Source organism: Clarias gariepinus, chromosome 13 (genome assembly GCF_024256425.1).
Source record: "Clarias gariepinus isolate MV-2021 ecotype Netherlands chromosome 13, CGAR_prim_01v2, whole genome shotgun sequence".
Taxonomy (NCBI): domain Eukaryota; kingdom Metazoa; phylum Chordata; class Actinopteri; order Siluriformes; family Clariidae; genus Clarias; species Clarias gariepinus.
In genome coordinates this window covers 8,097,817-8,113,953 of record NC_071112.1, presented here as the reverse complement: position 1 = coordinate 8,113,953, position 16,137 = coordinate 8,097,817, and the positions used below count along the sequence as shown (strand labels likewise).

At 37.2% G+C, this 16,137-nt stretch overlaps 1 protein-coding gene across 2 annotated transcripts; it reads left to right on the top strand.

Annotated features, from left to right (window-relative positions):
- Positions 1-2,102: 2,102 nt before the first annotated feature.
- gale (UDP-galactose-4-epimerase) lies at positions 2,103-15,528 on the top strand. 2 transcript variants are annotated; one of them, XM_053509346.1, is made up of 11 exons: positions 2,103-2,239; positions 5,045-5,174; positions 6,559-6,671; positions 9,343-9,456; positions 9,580-9,756; positions 10,232-10,345; positions 10,935-11,001; positions 11,090-11,175; positions 12,860-12,937; positions 14,311-14,425; positions 15,151-15,528. In XM_053509346.1, exons 2-11 carry the CDS (start codon positions 5,054-5,056, stop codon positions 15,213-15,215), a joined length of 1,050 nt encoding a protein of 349 aa, XP_053365321.1. In that variant the 5' UTR covers positions 2,103-2,239; positions 5,045-5,053; the 3' UTR covers positions 15,216-15,528. The 2 variants fall into 2 exon arrangements, with proteins under 2 accessions (XP_053365321.1, XP_053365320.1); XM_053509345.1 differs by having other exon boundaries at positions 6,556-6,671.
- The last annotated feature ends 609 nt before the right edge of the window (positions 15,529-16,137 follow it).

The following is a 16,137-nucleotide window of genomic DNA, read 5'->3' as shown; positions in this document are numbered from 1 at the left end:
TGCGGCACAGAGGCTTAATTGTTAACACTGTCACCTTGCACCTCCAGGCCCCGGGTTTCCAGGCCTCCCTCCCTGCCTCAGTTCTGTGTGCATGGAGTTTGCATGTTCTCCCTGTGCTTGGTGGGTTTCCTCTGGGTACTACGGTTTCCTTCCACAATCCAAAGACATGCTGATTAAGCTAATTGGCGTTCCCAAATTGCCTGTAGTGTGTGAATGGCACACATTTTGATTTTACTTTAATTTAAATGATTTTGGCATCAGCAAAACTAAGTGACAGCATGTCCACCATTTTTGTAGAATGACCCATATATAAGATGTTTATTTTCAAACATAGACTGTATTTTTAACCAAATTATTTAATGAAGACCCTAAACAATGGTGGTGTTCGTTATTGTGAATCGAATCGAGTATTTGACTCTTTTTATGGATGAATCATACCGAGGTGGATTTGTCTGCATATGTTATTTATTATTTTCTTTATTTTTTTTCTTTTTGTAAGCGATAGTGAAGTTTAATAAAACTGAAAATTTCAGTCATAAGAACAACCGCCACTTTTGTCCTCAGGATTTGTAAGCCAGAAGAGTCGATTCTTTTTGGTGAGCCGAGTCCAATTATATGATTCACTGAAAAGAGACCAACTTCTTTTCGCTGCTATTTTTTATCTGTTTGTAGAAACGACAAGAAAGTAGTTACTATAAAGCGTTAGGTGAATAAATATACTTCAGGGTAGAAATTCAATATTAGTCTTATTTAAGAATAAATGCAGAACTTTGAAAAAGAAAGGTTCCTTTCGTGCAGGGTTGGTCATGCGCTACTTCCGGGTTTCTCCAGCATGAGACTAATCACGTGGCAAAAGAGTGAAGCTCCTGTTTACATGTCAATTTTTTTTTTTTTTTTACATTAAACGAATGAGCTGTACTTCATAATAAAAGCTGTAATTGGGTTATAACACCCATAATACTAGACTGAATGTGTAACTCCATAAATTAATATTTATACATATATTTCATACATGTTCTTATCATGTTTGTCATAGAGAATTTATATTTATGAATCAATTGTACATCACTTATATAATTGCCTTTTTGTTGTCAAACAGGTACATTTGATCATTAGCACTTACCTTACTTAAAACAAAATTTTCCTTATTGATAAATATTCAAATAGATCTTGATTGCATTAGTTTTTTCTTTACATATTTATTAGACATAAATAATATTAGACATAAATATAATCAAATATGACATGATGGTGGCTTAGTGGTTAGCACTGTTGCCACGCACCTCCAGGGTTAGGTTAAATTCACACCTTGGGTTCTGTGTGCATAGAGTTTGCCTGTTCTCCCCATGCTTGTAGTGTCCTCTGAGTACTTTGGTTTTTTCCCACAGTCCAAAGCCATGCCGTTTAAGCTTATAGGCATTCCCAAATTGAACGTACATTGTTAGCGTGCATGTGAAGGTTGACCGGAGGTCCTACCATGGTCCTAAGCTGGGAATAAATACAATGGTCACCATTGGCCTCCATGGTCCCTAGTTGGGCCACATAGGTTCCTAGATGGATAAAAAAAAAAATAATAATAATAATAATAATAATAGTAATAATAATAATAATAATTATTATTATTATTATTATTATACATAATAATTATTATTATTATACATAATAATAGTGGTAGTAGTAATAATAATAATAATAATTATTATTATTATTGGCCTGTTAGTGATACCTTTATTTTAAAATCCTCGTGCAGCAGTAACCCGGACATGCGTGACGTTTCGTAGTTGCTTCACATCTCTCCACGTCGCCATGAAATCCCGGAAGCGCGAATGAATAAACCGCTTGTGTTCCTTTAATTAACCACCCGTTTTCCCACAAACCCAGCCCTGCCGCGCTTTGATTGGCTGGTTCAGACGTGGACACAGGCCTCTAAACACTCATAGTGGGGGAAAAAAATCTAAATCTAGACAAACATCGAGCTAAAGAAATGAAATAATATTAACGTAAAATATTAAGCTTTATAATAATACCGGAGTTAAGACGTCGAGTTGTTAGGGCAACGCTGCGTGTGCAGTCAGTGGCCAATCAGAACAAAGGGGCGTGGTTTGTCACAATACGGATGCGGAAGAAATAAGGCTGAATAAAGTTAAGAGCTGTTTGGGGATGGTTATTACTCTGTTCTGAAGAAGTTCGAGCTCTATACGTTATTTGGAGTTTAAAACGGTTGAGACTTTAACGTTTCGTAAGTGTTTTTTTTTAACGGTATTGTTTTTATTAATGTTTTCTAGTATTTGAGATGTTTTCTGTATATGTAGGATTTAATGCTACCTGCCCTGTGTGTTACCTGGAGGACTCTTAATTAATTAATTGTAAATGCCAACGTGGTACCTGACATCTGGGCAGATGTTCTTAATACACAGGCTGTAAGGAGATATTTGACTAGATTTTATACTTTTAATTTTAATTAGGTTTGAATTGATGTCACAGAAGGACATAAATGAAGGATCTGACCTGTCCTAGATTGCATTTATTTATCTTTTTTTAATCTCTACCCCCTGACAGGTTTATTCAATTAAATTTAATATTATTATACACCACTTTTAGCAATGTTCACTGTTACAAATCAGCGTTACAGAATTAAAAGGTTATGAAAACAAATTAGAGCATGTATGAGCTTTTTGTATATTATTATTATTATTATTATTATTATTATGAACCAAGCACTATGATGGCATAGTGACTATAAGTGAGATAGTGTTGATGTCTCATAGTGTGTGAGGGCCCTATTGATTTTTTAAAAGATTATTTAAAAGATTATTTTTTCAATCATCCAGACCTTTTGCGAGGTCTTAGGTGTTACACCAGAAAGACACGTCCAGCCATGCAGATGCCTTAAACTTATGCTTAAAAGTGTGCCTTCACAGGAGTTTTAGCTGCATACAGTAGCTCATACACACTTGCACGTACACATGTCAAACTAGGTACACTTCTAGATCTCACCGAGCTGAACGATTTTCATTATATATATATATATATATATATATATATATATATATAATTATTATTATTATTATTTTTTTTTTTTTTTTTAAGGCTCAACTTAACAGGAAGTCAGTTATTTTGGGTTGTTTGCATAATGCATGCAATGGATTTTCATATACTCCTCCTACAAAATTTATATGATTGCCACCAAGCCTGGCCCATATGATCTCAAAACATTAAAGATGCAAATTTGTGAAGCGATTTTTGATATCTCAAACACTTCAGCCATGGCGAGGCCTTAAACTGGTACAGAGAACTGGCTAAAAACGTCCTGGGTGAAATCGTATTAATTGACAGCAGCATCGGGGGTTTTCTAAGGTCTAAACATGCAAGCACACAGGTTGTGTGGTGCGCCCTGGTGGCAATGGCACAGATGCTTGGACCGGTCATTGTTGCTTGCAACTATTATTATTATTATTATTAAAAATAGATCTTATACTTCTGATCTGCTTTTAACCATGCATGTAAAGTGCAAAATATTAACTTAAAAAACATAACTATATTTAGTATCAAATCTAATAATAATAATGCAATTAGGCTAATTTTGGAAGTAAGTCATTACTTTAGTCTGAAAGGAAGAAGCTGGTAGTCGACCTGCTGCACACAATAAGCTCTTTAATAAGAGGGTGGTGTGGAGTTATAAAGTATGAGTAATGAAACGCTGTCTCGCCCACAATCCCGTCTGCAAATATCTGCCTCAAACCCCGGGCCAGTTCCTGAAGGAGTCCTGTGTGTGTGTGTGTGTGTGTGTGTGTGTGTGTGTGTGTGTGTGTGTGTGGGCCTGGGCACACGTGTGCATAGTTGCTTGTGTGTCAATATTTGTTCAATTCAGTTTAATTTAATTCAGTTTTATTTGTATAGCGCTTTTAACAATGGTCCTTGTATCAAAGCAACTTTACAGAATCATTCTTTAATCCCTATGTACCACAGCAATCTGCTAATTTTATTAAACGACTTTTGAATGACTCTTTTTATTAGTTCGTACAGTTTTACCATTTGGAACTGCAGCAAAATCACTGTTCGAGGGGTGTTCGAGTCAAACCGAGACTTTTGATTACATGGAATAAAAGATTACAGTTATAAGAGTAAAAACTCTTCTTCATTTCTTTATATAATCCCCTGCTACACAAATTCACTAATCCACAAGGAGTTCCTGGGAGGCCAGCGTTTTAACCTGAAGCAGGAGTCTAATCCTGCTCCAGTATACTGAGAAAACTTTCTGTTTGTATGGCGTTCAAGCTCTAGTGAAACTAGTGAAAGGCACTGAGACCTAACATTTATAAGACAAATCTGTAGCTAATAGAAGATTGTATAGTTCTATGGTCCGCTAAAGCGCTCTATAAAGTACAACGTGTTCACTTTTTATGAGCAAATTGAAAAATACAATGTGAATTCTCTCTAAAATAATTCAGAGTCATAAAGGCTTCCATATTGGACGACCAGATTTCACCTCCACCTCCACCCCACCCCATTCTCTCTGCCCACTTGGGGCCACGCCTCACGAACTCTGAATGTGAAGCTGTAGTGATGTGGTGAAACATGGGTCTAGTTTAAACACTCTGACCTAATCTGATCTAATTTATTCTAATCTAATTTAGCAAATATAACACACCAGCTGTAGGATCTACCATGTGTTACCATGCATTTCCTATTGCTAAGTTACAAACACTTCAACACAAACATTTCCTGCTTTTCTTTTTGGTTTGTTTGTTTGTTTGTTTGTTTGGTGGTGTTTTTTTGTCAGAAACTGGTTCAGTCGGTCAGCATTCATGTGCAGTGTGTGTAAGGAACGAGATTTTTTTTTTAACGTTATAGGAGACTTCCTCTTTATTGACAAGCCATACTTTTCAACTCGTTGAGGTGTGGACAAGTTGTACACACACACACACACACAAAGCGTTTATTTTTTGCTCTGACCTAAGTCAGCGGTTACTGTATGTCAACAGACTTTTTTTTTAATGACAACACAAATATGTGTGTGTGTGCTGTGTGTGTGTGTTTTCAGGCTGCCAGCATGGCGCAGAAGGTGCTTGTGACAGGCGGAGCAGGTTATATAGGTAGTCACTGTGTGGTGGAGCTGATCGAGGCGGGATATCAGCCGGTCGTCATCGACAATTTCAGCAATGCTGTCCGAGGTAACCTGACAGGTTAATGGTGTACGTGTGTGTGTGTGTGTGTGTTGGTGTGTGTATGGCGGGGGGATTGTGTATGGAAAATGTATGTGGGTGTGTGGTGCAACCTTATTTCACCTCTACCTGTTTAACTGGTGTCTTCTGGTAGAGCGACACCTCCTTACTTTTTGAAACCCTTTAAATCCATTTGTTTTTTAGTTTTTATTTACAAGCTGAATATGTGGCCATGAGGTTCATTTTAATACCCTATTGTTTCTATATGTTTAGAGAAAAATGTAATTTTGGGAAATTGTAGGTCTGATTCCTTAGTAAACGACCCTAAGGGCACCACCACTAAGGGAGGGAAAAGAAAAAAAAAGATCAGAGTTAAGACACGTCTTATGTCATGGGACATAATTGTGTTGTTTAAGACGAAACAACACAATAATGTCACATGACTGGAAGGCTACAAGCCACAGGGAAGCGTCACACACACACTGGTGTAAATGAGATCTAGAAAGCAGAAGTCCCTTTGGAAGATGATTCGGTGTAATATCTGCACTGTGTCCTTGATGAACGTATTCGTCTGTAACCGCACACAGATGAAGTGAAGGCCATGTACACAGCTGGAGAACATCAGGATGTGTCAAACTCACATCCTGTACCGTTTGTTAGTTCAGATATGTCTTTCTGTTCATCTGTGTATGTATCCATCTCCATCTCTACATGTCTGTCTGTGTGTGTCCATTTCTCTTCTTTTTATCTATGTATCTGTCTGTCTCTCTATGTTCTTTAGCTTTTGGTCTATTTATTCACCTGTTGCTGTCTGTCTGTCTCTTCATCGATATCCTGCTAGTAATCTGTTTCTCATAATTGTTCTATCTACCTTTCACCTCTCTCTCTCTCTCTCTCTCTCTCTCTCTCTGTCTGTATCTTTGTTTGTCTAGCGTCCTGACTTTCTGTCTGGCTCAGTCAGTATGTGTCTGTTCGCCTGTCTGTCGATAATAATCTATATTATTATCGGACGGACAGACGGGTGAACAGACGCATACATACAAAGTTTATATCTTAAGAGCTGTCTGTCTCTCTATTTGTTTTGTCTACCTGCATGTCCATTTTTCTGTTTGTCTAACTGTCTCATCTGTCTCGTTGCCCTCTGCCCAACAGTCTGTCTATCTCGTTAGCAATACCTGCCTTTTCCGACTGTCTGCCTGTCTGTCAGTCTGAAATGTGTGTCTGTCTGCCACTTTGCCTGTCTGTCTGGCCGTCATAGGACATTCTGTTTCATTCTGATCTTTTTGTTCTTTGTGCGTGGGTCAGTGTCTTGATCGTTAGGGTGTTCAACTTGTGGAGTTTAATTGGCATTTTGCTTTTTGTTTGTTTGTTTTTGTTTTTTCGCATTGAGGAGAAAATGGCGAGCCTGAGAGCCTGTGCAGAATAGAGAAGTTTCTCAACACCAAGATTGAGTTCCAGGAGCTGGACTTGCTGGACAAACCAGGCCTGGAGAAAATCTTCAAGCAGGTACAAACACACACATGCTCACACTCACACTCATGAAGCTGAAAGGAGATGCTTTGAACACATCACTGATTCTAGTTAAAACCTCAATAATCAACTCCAGCATGTTCACACAGCACCTTGGAAAGTGTTCTCTCTCTCACACACACACCACTTTTCAGCAGGTAAGGTCGTCGTCATGATTAATTAACATTCACTTGTGTTCACATGTGTATCATAACTATTAGCCATGCTAATAACACACACCAGCTGCGCTATACATCTTAGTGTGTGTGTACACTGCTGCTGTTTAATTTAACATATGGACCTGTTGGTGCTGAATGGCTTTATTCATTTATTATATCATCATCATCATCATGTTCTCAGGTTGTTCTTGAGCGTGAATGTGAACGATTCTGTCACTCATTCTCCTTTTCTGTTTTACTATTCAGATCGCACATGTACATGCGGCGCTTCCGCTGTTCAGATCCGGCTTAAATGGAATAAAAGTTTAAATATGGAAACAAAAACAATCCAGATTTCTACTTTTAGACCTTCTGTTTCCGTCTGTTTGTAGATTTTCCTTTCTGTATATCTGTTTTCAATCCCTGTTTGTTTGTCAGACTATCTGTCCACTTGCTTCCCTGTCTGTATATTTTCTGTCTGTCTGTCTGTCTATTTTCCTGTTATCTAACTGTCAGTCTGTGCATTTTCCTACCTCCCTCTACCTCCCTCTTTCTGCGTGTATGTTCATCTGTCTATCTGTGGATTTTTTGTCGATGCCTGTCCATTTTGTCTGCTGTCTCTCTGCCTGTCTATCTGTACATGTTCCTCTCTGCCCAGGTGTCTGTCCCGGCTTTCCAGTGCTTGTCTGACTCTGTTTATACATTTTCTGCTCTGCCTGGTTGCATGTCTGCCTGTACAAAACCTCTCTGCCTATTTATACATTTTCCTACCTGTCTTTCTGTCTGTTTGCTTGCCTGTCTGTCAGTATGTTTTCTTTTGTTTCTGCTTTTCTGTCATGTCCTCTGTCTGTATGTCTGTTTTCCCGTCTGTCTCTACAGTTTTCTCTCTTCCTAATTGTCTCTGCTCCCGGCTTTCCCCTGCTTGGCTGTCTGTCCGCTCCTGGTCTTCCACTGCTTTCCCCAAATTTTCCCCTACTTGTCTCTCTGTCTGTTCGTCTGTCTGTCTGCACCTTTTCCCACTACCACAAAAACTGTTGTATTTTCTCCTTGTACATGACTGAATAGATTGTAAAGTCAGGTGATGTTCACTTTGCAGTTAAATATTAAATCTTTTATCTAAGTACACTTTTGGAAGAAATTTATCACTCGGGATGCTCTTTCACAGCGTGCACCTTGTCTGGAGCTCTTGGTCTTTTTTAGATTAGTCAGCAAAGTGCGGAGAAAAAGCAGGGGAAATGACACAGCAGAATGACTCAAGATGATAAATTATACCACCAAATGTGAGGGGAAGAGGATACAAACAAATACCACAAATACACAACATCATCTGGTTTATAATCTTTAAATAAATAAATAAATAAATAAAGCAGCTGAGATATTTTAGGAGGCTGATGACCTTATAATATTTTTACCCAGACACCCAGCTGTTGAAAATAATTTAAGAAATTGCACTCAGAATCTGAGGCATGAAATCAGACAGAAATCATGTTCGGTTAGAGTTTAAAGACTAAATTTGAAATAAATAAATAAATAAATGAAGTACAGTATGCCAAAGACTTCCTGTTTTTTTATTTCATTACTCCCATATCTGGAGTTACACATAGCCATATTCCTATTTATGGAGGTTGGTCTATAATCTGCACATAAATTTATATGAAGAATTGGTGGTTTGTTTTCTTTCTTCTTTTAGACATTATTTTTCAATGTCAATAAAAACTGTGTGATTAAATCGATTGTATGATTTAAACTAATAATTTGTGGGTTGATTCGATTGATTGATTGATTGATTGATTGATTGATTTTTATTTATTTATTTTTATTCATATTCAATTCCGTCACATTTATTCAGATAAACTTATCTTGTGGTTTCAAATGGATGAAATCCTTGCAAAGTACATGGGGTGTTCAAGTCAAACCCGGACTTTTGATTGACATTTAATGAAGACTTCAAGCACAATACAGTGATGAGACTCCATTAAACAAACCAACAGTGACATCATTTCAGTGCATCTTAAATACATTTAGTAGGAATTAGTACTTTAAAACCTGTTACTAATGTAGCGGCTTGAAACCAATTACAACAAACATTAATGCAATTAAATGAAGTTGAACGATGTCCAAAACTCTAGTGTACCTGTGATTCATGGCTCTTCACTTTGACAGATTTAACGTTTATCGGATCCAGCACCCTTCAGGTTTAAAACATTTGTTTTGCTCCTAAAGATCTGCAATTTGAAGACACATTAAAACATTATGCATAACTCAGTTCTGAATACAGATGCATCAGGTTTTTTGCTCAAACTCTGATCTAATGCATCCAATCCAGTTATGTTTGGGGATCTGGACGTTTTTCGATTGATTATTTTGAACATAATGCTCAATCTCACTTATGGAGTGCACATCAAGCCAGAATGTTAAGACTGAATAAGTTAAACCCTGAATACAATATTAAAGTTTCACTCTCAGATGTTGATACTGCCCGACTGTTTTTGTCTGTGTCTGATCTCCAGCACTCTTTCTATGCTGTGATGCACTTTGCCGGGCTGAAAGCTGTAGGGGAATCGGTGGAAAAGCCGCTGCGCTACTACAGGGTCAATCTTACGGGTACCATCAACCTGCTGGAGGTGAGCCTCATCATCATGACTTCATCACCACAATGGGGCAGCCAGTCAGTCAAACATGCATCAGTTTGCATACAGTTTAAATGCAGATTAATAGTGTCCCTCTGTGTGGATGTGTGTTTTTAGGTGATGCAAGCCCATGGGGTGCACAACATAGTTTTCAGTAGTTCTGCGACCGTATATGGCGATCCTCAGAAACTCCCCATCGATGAGCAGCACCCGGCTGGAGGCTGCACCAACCCTTACGGCAAAACCAAGTTCTTCATCGAGGAAATGATCCGGGATCAGTGCAATGCAGAGAAGGTATATAAAAGGAGAAATGTACTACTAGTTCAAAACAACTCTAAAAAGCAGTAGCAAGTGATCCATCAAGATTTAACTAATCAACTAAGAGCTGCTGCTGCAAACATGAAGACTGTCCTGTTGCTTATCCAATCCCACACAGTATGATGCAGATTAATCCCTGCTGTCCGTTATCACCCAGATGAGGATGGGTTCCCTGTTGAGTCTGGTTCCTCTCAAGGTTTCTTCCTATTACCATCTCAGGGAGTTTTTCCTTGTCACCGTCGTCCTCGGCTCACTCATCAGGGACAGTCTTATCATCATGTTCACATCTGATACAAACCTAAATAATTATTTAGATTGTCGCAAAGCAGCTTTACACAATGCCAGTTGTTAAAAGCGCTATACAAATAAAATTGAATTGAATTTTCATTAAAGATTTGAACTTGCATCTGATAATAATCTGACGAAATAACTAACTGAGTTCCTTTGTCAGGACTGGAATGCCGTGTTGCTCAGGTACTTCAACCCCATTGGTGCTCACATCTCAGGAGAGATTGGTGAAGATCCACAAGGAATCCCAAACAACCTCCTACCATATGTTGCCCAGGTAATCTTTCTGACCAATCAGACATTAATAGGAGTTAATACCGTTAAAAGTCATTGTCATTTCATTATTTAGGTCATGATCAACTTTCTGCTATTTTTGACATATTAATGTTTACAGCTAAGAGTGGCAATTAGAATAAATAAAATTCTATTACAATTGATATTTAAGTCAAATAAAACCATATACAACCAAATATATGCTCAAATAAGTCACCTCGGTATCGCTCAAACTTTATGCTCAAAGTTAACCCTGATTCTTAACATAGCCAACAAAATGATGAAACACTTCAAGGGATGCAAGATATAGGAGGGTTAAACATGGAGGAACTGTAATCAATACCATATTTATTGAATTAGGAATTATTCTTAGCATGGAAAGTAATCAGCTGTGCCAACCCAAATAACATATGGAATGGTTATAAAATATTTCTCCTGCGTTGAAATCCACTACAAGAAAAAGGTCCAGTTGACATGACTTAACTTCCAAATAACCTCACCTGGATGGATGAGAATCTTCAGACATTTTAAGGCTATTTGGAATATTTATTTAGAATTTCAGGAACGACTGATTTGTTTCTTTGGTGTCCCAGGTGGCCATCGGCAGACGAAAGCATCTCAGTGTGTTTGGAAATGACTACAAGACAATTGATGGAACAGGTAAAAAAAAAAGAAGAAGGTTCTGGTGGTAGGCATGTAAAGTTGATCACATGTGTGTGTGCTTTACATGTCATGTGTTTCTTTACAGGAGTCAGAGACTACATTCATGTGGTGGACTTGGCAAAGGGACACATTGCAGCTCTGAAGAAGCTGAAGGACAACTGTGGCTGCAAGGTGGAATTTCTTTTTTTTTTTTTTTATCTATCTATAATTAATGTTTAAAATGGACTATACAGCCAAAAGTATCTGGACACCTGACAAACACTTCCGTATTTGCTTGTTGAAAATCCAGTTTCAGATTTGTTCCAGTTTGTCGCTCTGTTTTTCTGCGAAGGCTTTCCACTAGATTTTGGCGCATGGTTGTAGGAATATGTGATCATTCAGCTACATAAGCATTAGTGAGGTCGGAGACTGATTTTGGGATGTCGAGAAGGCTCTAGGTCCAGTTCATCCAAAATGTTAAAAGTTGAAGTCGGGGCTCTGTGCTGGAATTCAAGTTCTTCCACTTAACACACCATGTCTTTATGGAGCTGGAGGAGTTTGGGCTTCTTAGTTCCAGTAAAGTCGAACTTATGCTACAATATGCAGATGTTTTATATACAGGAAATGTGTCCTTTCAAACAGTTTATGTAAAGGAACCACATAAAGGTGTGATGATCATGTGTCCACATATGTTTGGCTATATAGTGTAAATGAATTCTCAGCTGTGGCCTACAGCGATAAATGTGTTAGAATGAGAGACATGAGAAAATAAATTGTACCTAATAATTATTTCATGCCGTTTTATCCATTATTATTTTTCAACAAAGTTCTAGTTACTGTATGCTGAACTGTAAGTGTAGCCCACAATTACATTTAAGCATACAGTAACCAGAAGTTTATTGGAAAGTAATAATGGATAAAACTCCATAAAATAGTTCTAGTTAGTGTATGCATAACTTTAAGTACAGGCTACACATGTTGAAGCCTATCCACTCCAACAGCTCACCAGTGCAAGGTATTAGATATACTGTACATCACATTTGGAGGCAGTGCTGACCTTGACCTAGTCAACACACATCCGTCATAACCCATCGTTCTTGAGAACAATACCAATAAGGCTATTGTAAGGGTTCGACTGTATGACGGCTAAGTACAGTAGGCCATTCATAGCTCTAATTTTCTTTGCTAGTTACTAGCATACTACTGGGTACACATAAAGGAAGGGGTTTATTTGAAGAGGTGCAAGGTATGTAAGTACTGTTTAGATTTTATTTACGTTGTTACCGTAATTAAGTACAGTGTTCACATGTCTGAACTTTACTTGAGTAGTTTTATTAGTAAATACTCTTTTTTACTACATCCCACGAAAAATAAGTGTACTTTCTTCTTCACTACGTTTCTGCATGGCACTGTGTTACATAAACAGAGTGGTGAGGACTATTTCAAGCAGTACCTGCCACCTGCTGACTCTTATGACAAAATGTTCACAGCATGTTCACAGTCAGGTAGCGCGCACACAAACACAAAGAGAGAGAGGGAGAGAGAGAAAGAAAGAGAGAGACTCTAGGACTTAAAGACTACAGTGAGCTAGAACAAGTTCAGTATATTTGTTACTTGAGTAAATTTGAAGGTGAGTACTTGTGCTTGGGTAGAATTATAAGTGGAGGACTTCTACTTTTTCTTGAGTAATATTTTAACTAGGGTATCTGTATTTTTACTCAAGTACACCAAAAAAAGGTTGTTTACAAAAATGTGTTTCAGGTAAAGATTTCTGCAGCAATCTTTAGATTTGATTGGGGCTCATTTTCCTCTGTCAGGGCTGTTTCACATCAGTGGTATTCCTTTAATCTGTCTATATCTATCTTTTTCTGTACAGGTGTATAACCTGGGTACAGGTACTGGCTACTCTGTGTTACAGATGGTAAAAGCTATGGAGAAAGCCTCAGGAAAACAAGTAAGAATTTAAGTCATTAATTACCAAATGATAATTCCTTATATTTGGGAAAAAATATGTGTAGATTTATCATAATCTCTGGTGTCTAGCTATTTTTTTTAAATTAACTAGAATGTAACTCTTTTAAGCCCTGAATTTTAATGTAGAAAGACATAGAAAATAAAGATTTCGAAAATAGAAAATGTAATTGTAACGTTTGTGAAAAGCCATGTAACAGTATTTTGCTAGTTGAAAGGGTTCCATATAGAACATTTGAAGAACCATATTAATATGTGTAGCTTCTAATTATTAATCATCATTTTATTCTTAATACTAAAGTATCTGCCACATACTTCAAGCAAATACATTTCACAATAGAGTTCTTAGTCGTACACAACTACTCTGTTGTAAGACAGATATCAACCAAAGAGCTTTTGTAAGCTTTCTAAATGTTCTAAGAGTGTAGTGATACTAACTGATGGTGTGCATATGTAGTCATGGTGATGTTGTGTTTTACCTAAAATCTATCAGGCATTTAAACTTCTTGGAGAAAATGGTCCTTAAATGTTTTATTAGTGTTTTATTGGATAATTAAAGGTTTAAAATGACATTTGGAGCTGCTGCAGTGCATTTGTTAAATCGTTAGCTGTCTGTTATGCATCACTTTAGCTAACCAGCTAATATTTTGAACATTGTAGTTTAACTTACCACAGGAAATGTAGGAGTTGATGCAGGATGACATGTAGGGTATGAATGAGTTCAATCAAACGCAAAGCAAGGTTAGCATATTAATTAATCCTATCCAGCTGAGCATTTTAGCTAAGCTAAAGCTAGCTCGTGATAACTGAGTTAAGTAGGCGTGTTCCAACCAACAGCCAGACTCTGTCCGTTCCACCTATTTGCCCACTTATGGAATAAACAAGGTTTAGGCTGAGTCAGCTCTTGCCTGAACAGCGATGTCCAGCACTCCCACAGTTTACATTCAAAACTGCTCTTCAGAAAACATATGGGTGACGTTACAGAGGGATTATCCAACTCTTCGTATACAGCCCATGATATGGGTTAACTCTAAGCCATTCAGTTAGCATCTAATGCATGCAATGCATTTTTTTTAGCACAATATTTTATTAGTAATACATCTAAGGAAAATGTTCTGTTCCAGATGGTTCACAGTCTCACTTGGCTGTTTGTGTAAATGATTTTGTAACTACATGACATGCTAAATATATTATTAGCATCAACTTGTGTTGGAACACTGTACATTTCCTAGTTCTTTAAAGAAACAATCTACATTTATGAGTATTATACTTCTCATTATAAAAAGAACATTAAAAAAACTCTGCTTATGAACTGTGCGTCCATATTGTTATTTTATTATTTTTTTCACCTTCAAGATTGCATATGAAATCGCTCCCCGGAGGAACGGAGACATTGCCTCATGCTATGCAGATCCTCGCCTGGCAGAGCAGGAGCTCAGCTGGAAAGCTGACTTTGGTCTAGAGAGGATGTGTAAGTATGAATGCTGCTCTTTCACTCATTCAGTATGACCAAATACTAAAAAAATCTTTTTTTTTTTATTTCCAATCCAATGCAAATATGCAGGTTGCTCCAGAATTGGCACCTTCAACAAAAAAAATTATGAAAAGTTTAAGCTTAACTTAGTGTCATTTTATAGTATAAAAATAAACCCTTAAGAGTCAAATAGAATTTAAAAAAAAAAAGAAGTAAAAACTTGTTTCCATTTTATCATTTATTTGAAGTTTATCTTGTTTGCTTTTAAATACATGTTTAAAGTTTGAGCAAAAACTCCCTTTATTTCTCTGTATAATCCCTTGCTACACTAATGCACTTATCCCAGAATTTCACTTGAGCTTTAATATCATTGAGGTAGAAAGATTTGAAATGCCTGAAGGCGACTTACTTATTAAAGCTCCAGATAAACTACAGAACTACAGAATTTTGGTTTTGTTAAATAAAAATATTGTAAAATGATCTTCATATGGGTATTTACTTGCTTTAAACTTCTCTTTAAATATTTTAAAACATGATGGGACATGGGGAACAGCTGTACTTTCCCTTTAACTCACTATATTCTCCACTTTTTATTTACAGTATAAAATAAATATATTGTGTTTGGATATTAATGTAAAAAAACATGGACTGGAAGTCTTGTTGCTATGTTTTTAAACACCAATCTGAGAATGTATTTTTTTGCACTTTTTTTTGTCCCCTAGGTGAAGACCTGTGGCGCTGGCAATCCAAGAATCCCACAGGCTTCACTAACGGCATGATGGAATGAATTGGTAACGTGGATATGATGACCAGCTGAAACTAATCTCGACTGAAGCAGAGCCATGGACCTCCTCTTTTTTTTTTTTTTTAACACACTTCTGATTCAACTTGAAGAAACCTTATGACACAATGAATGCATTTCTCAATGATTCTGTGCTTTTTCTATGCTTTTAAATTATTAGCAAACCATCATCTTGTTAATGAGTCGTTGTTTTTCTTATCATTCCTCAAGGTTATTTCTAATCTAAATCTTATACTGGGCCAAATGTTACTTTTTCTTTATACCTGTAAGGGAATTAAATTAATTCTTTTTAAAAAGAGCTTTTTCGTTGTTGCTCGTATTATTTTGCTATCATCATGATGCTGTTTTTTTTTTCAAGTTTAGACCACACCCTTAACTGACTGTCAAATTAAAGAGAAATGAAGGGAGAGAGATCTGCTTTCTAGAAGCTCTGAGGCATCTAGACGGTTGCAGTATTATGCTAAGCAGCCAAACCCTCTTCTAAAAAACACTTGTTAAAATCTAGGTAGGAAGTACAATAGGTGTGAAAAGAAGACATGGAAACAGCTGTGTGGTGTTGGAACCATAGGATTTGACTATCTTTGAATATGATGCTAAAGCAGAGACTATATGCTTAAATTACTTGTTACATTAGTTTAATAGCTTCAACGAAAAAAGGGAAAAGTCCAATTCTGGCTTATGAATGTGTGTTTGGTTATTGCTTTGTTTGAGTCTGGGGGGGAGGGGGAATTCCTTCTGGTTCAATCTTTCTCAAAGTAAGGTCCTGGTCCCAGTGGTCTGTGATATACACCAATAAACCATAACATTATGACCAACCATTTAGGAGCCAACCAGTGTTGAGGAGACACCATCCCCCCCCCCCCCCTCCCCCCAAACACACATACACTTCTAAAACCAAAACATTGTT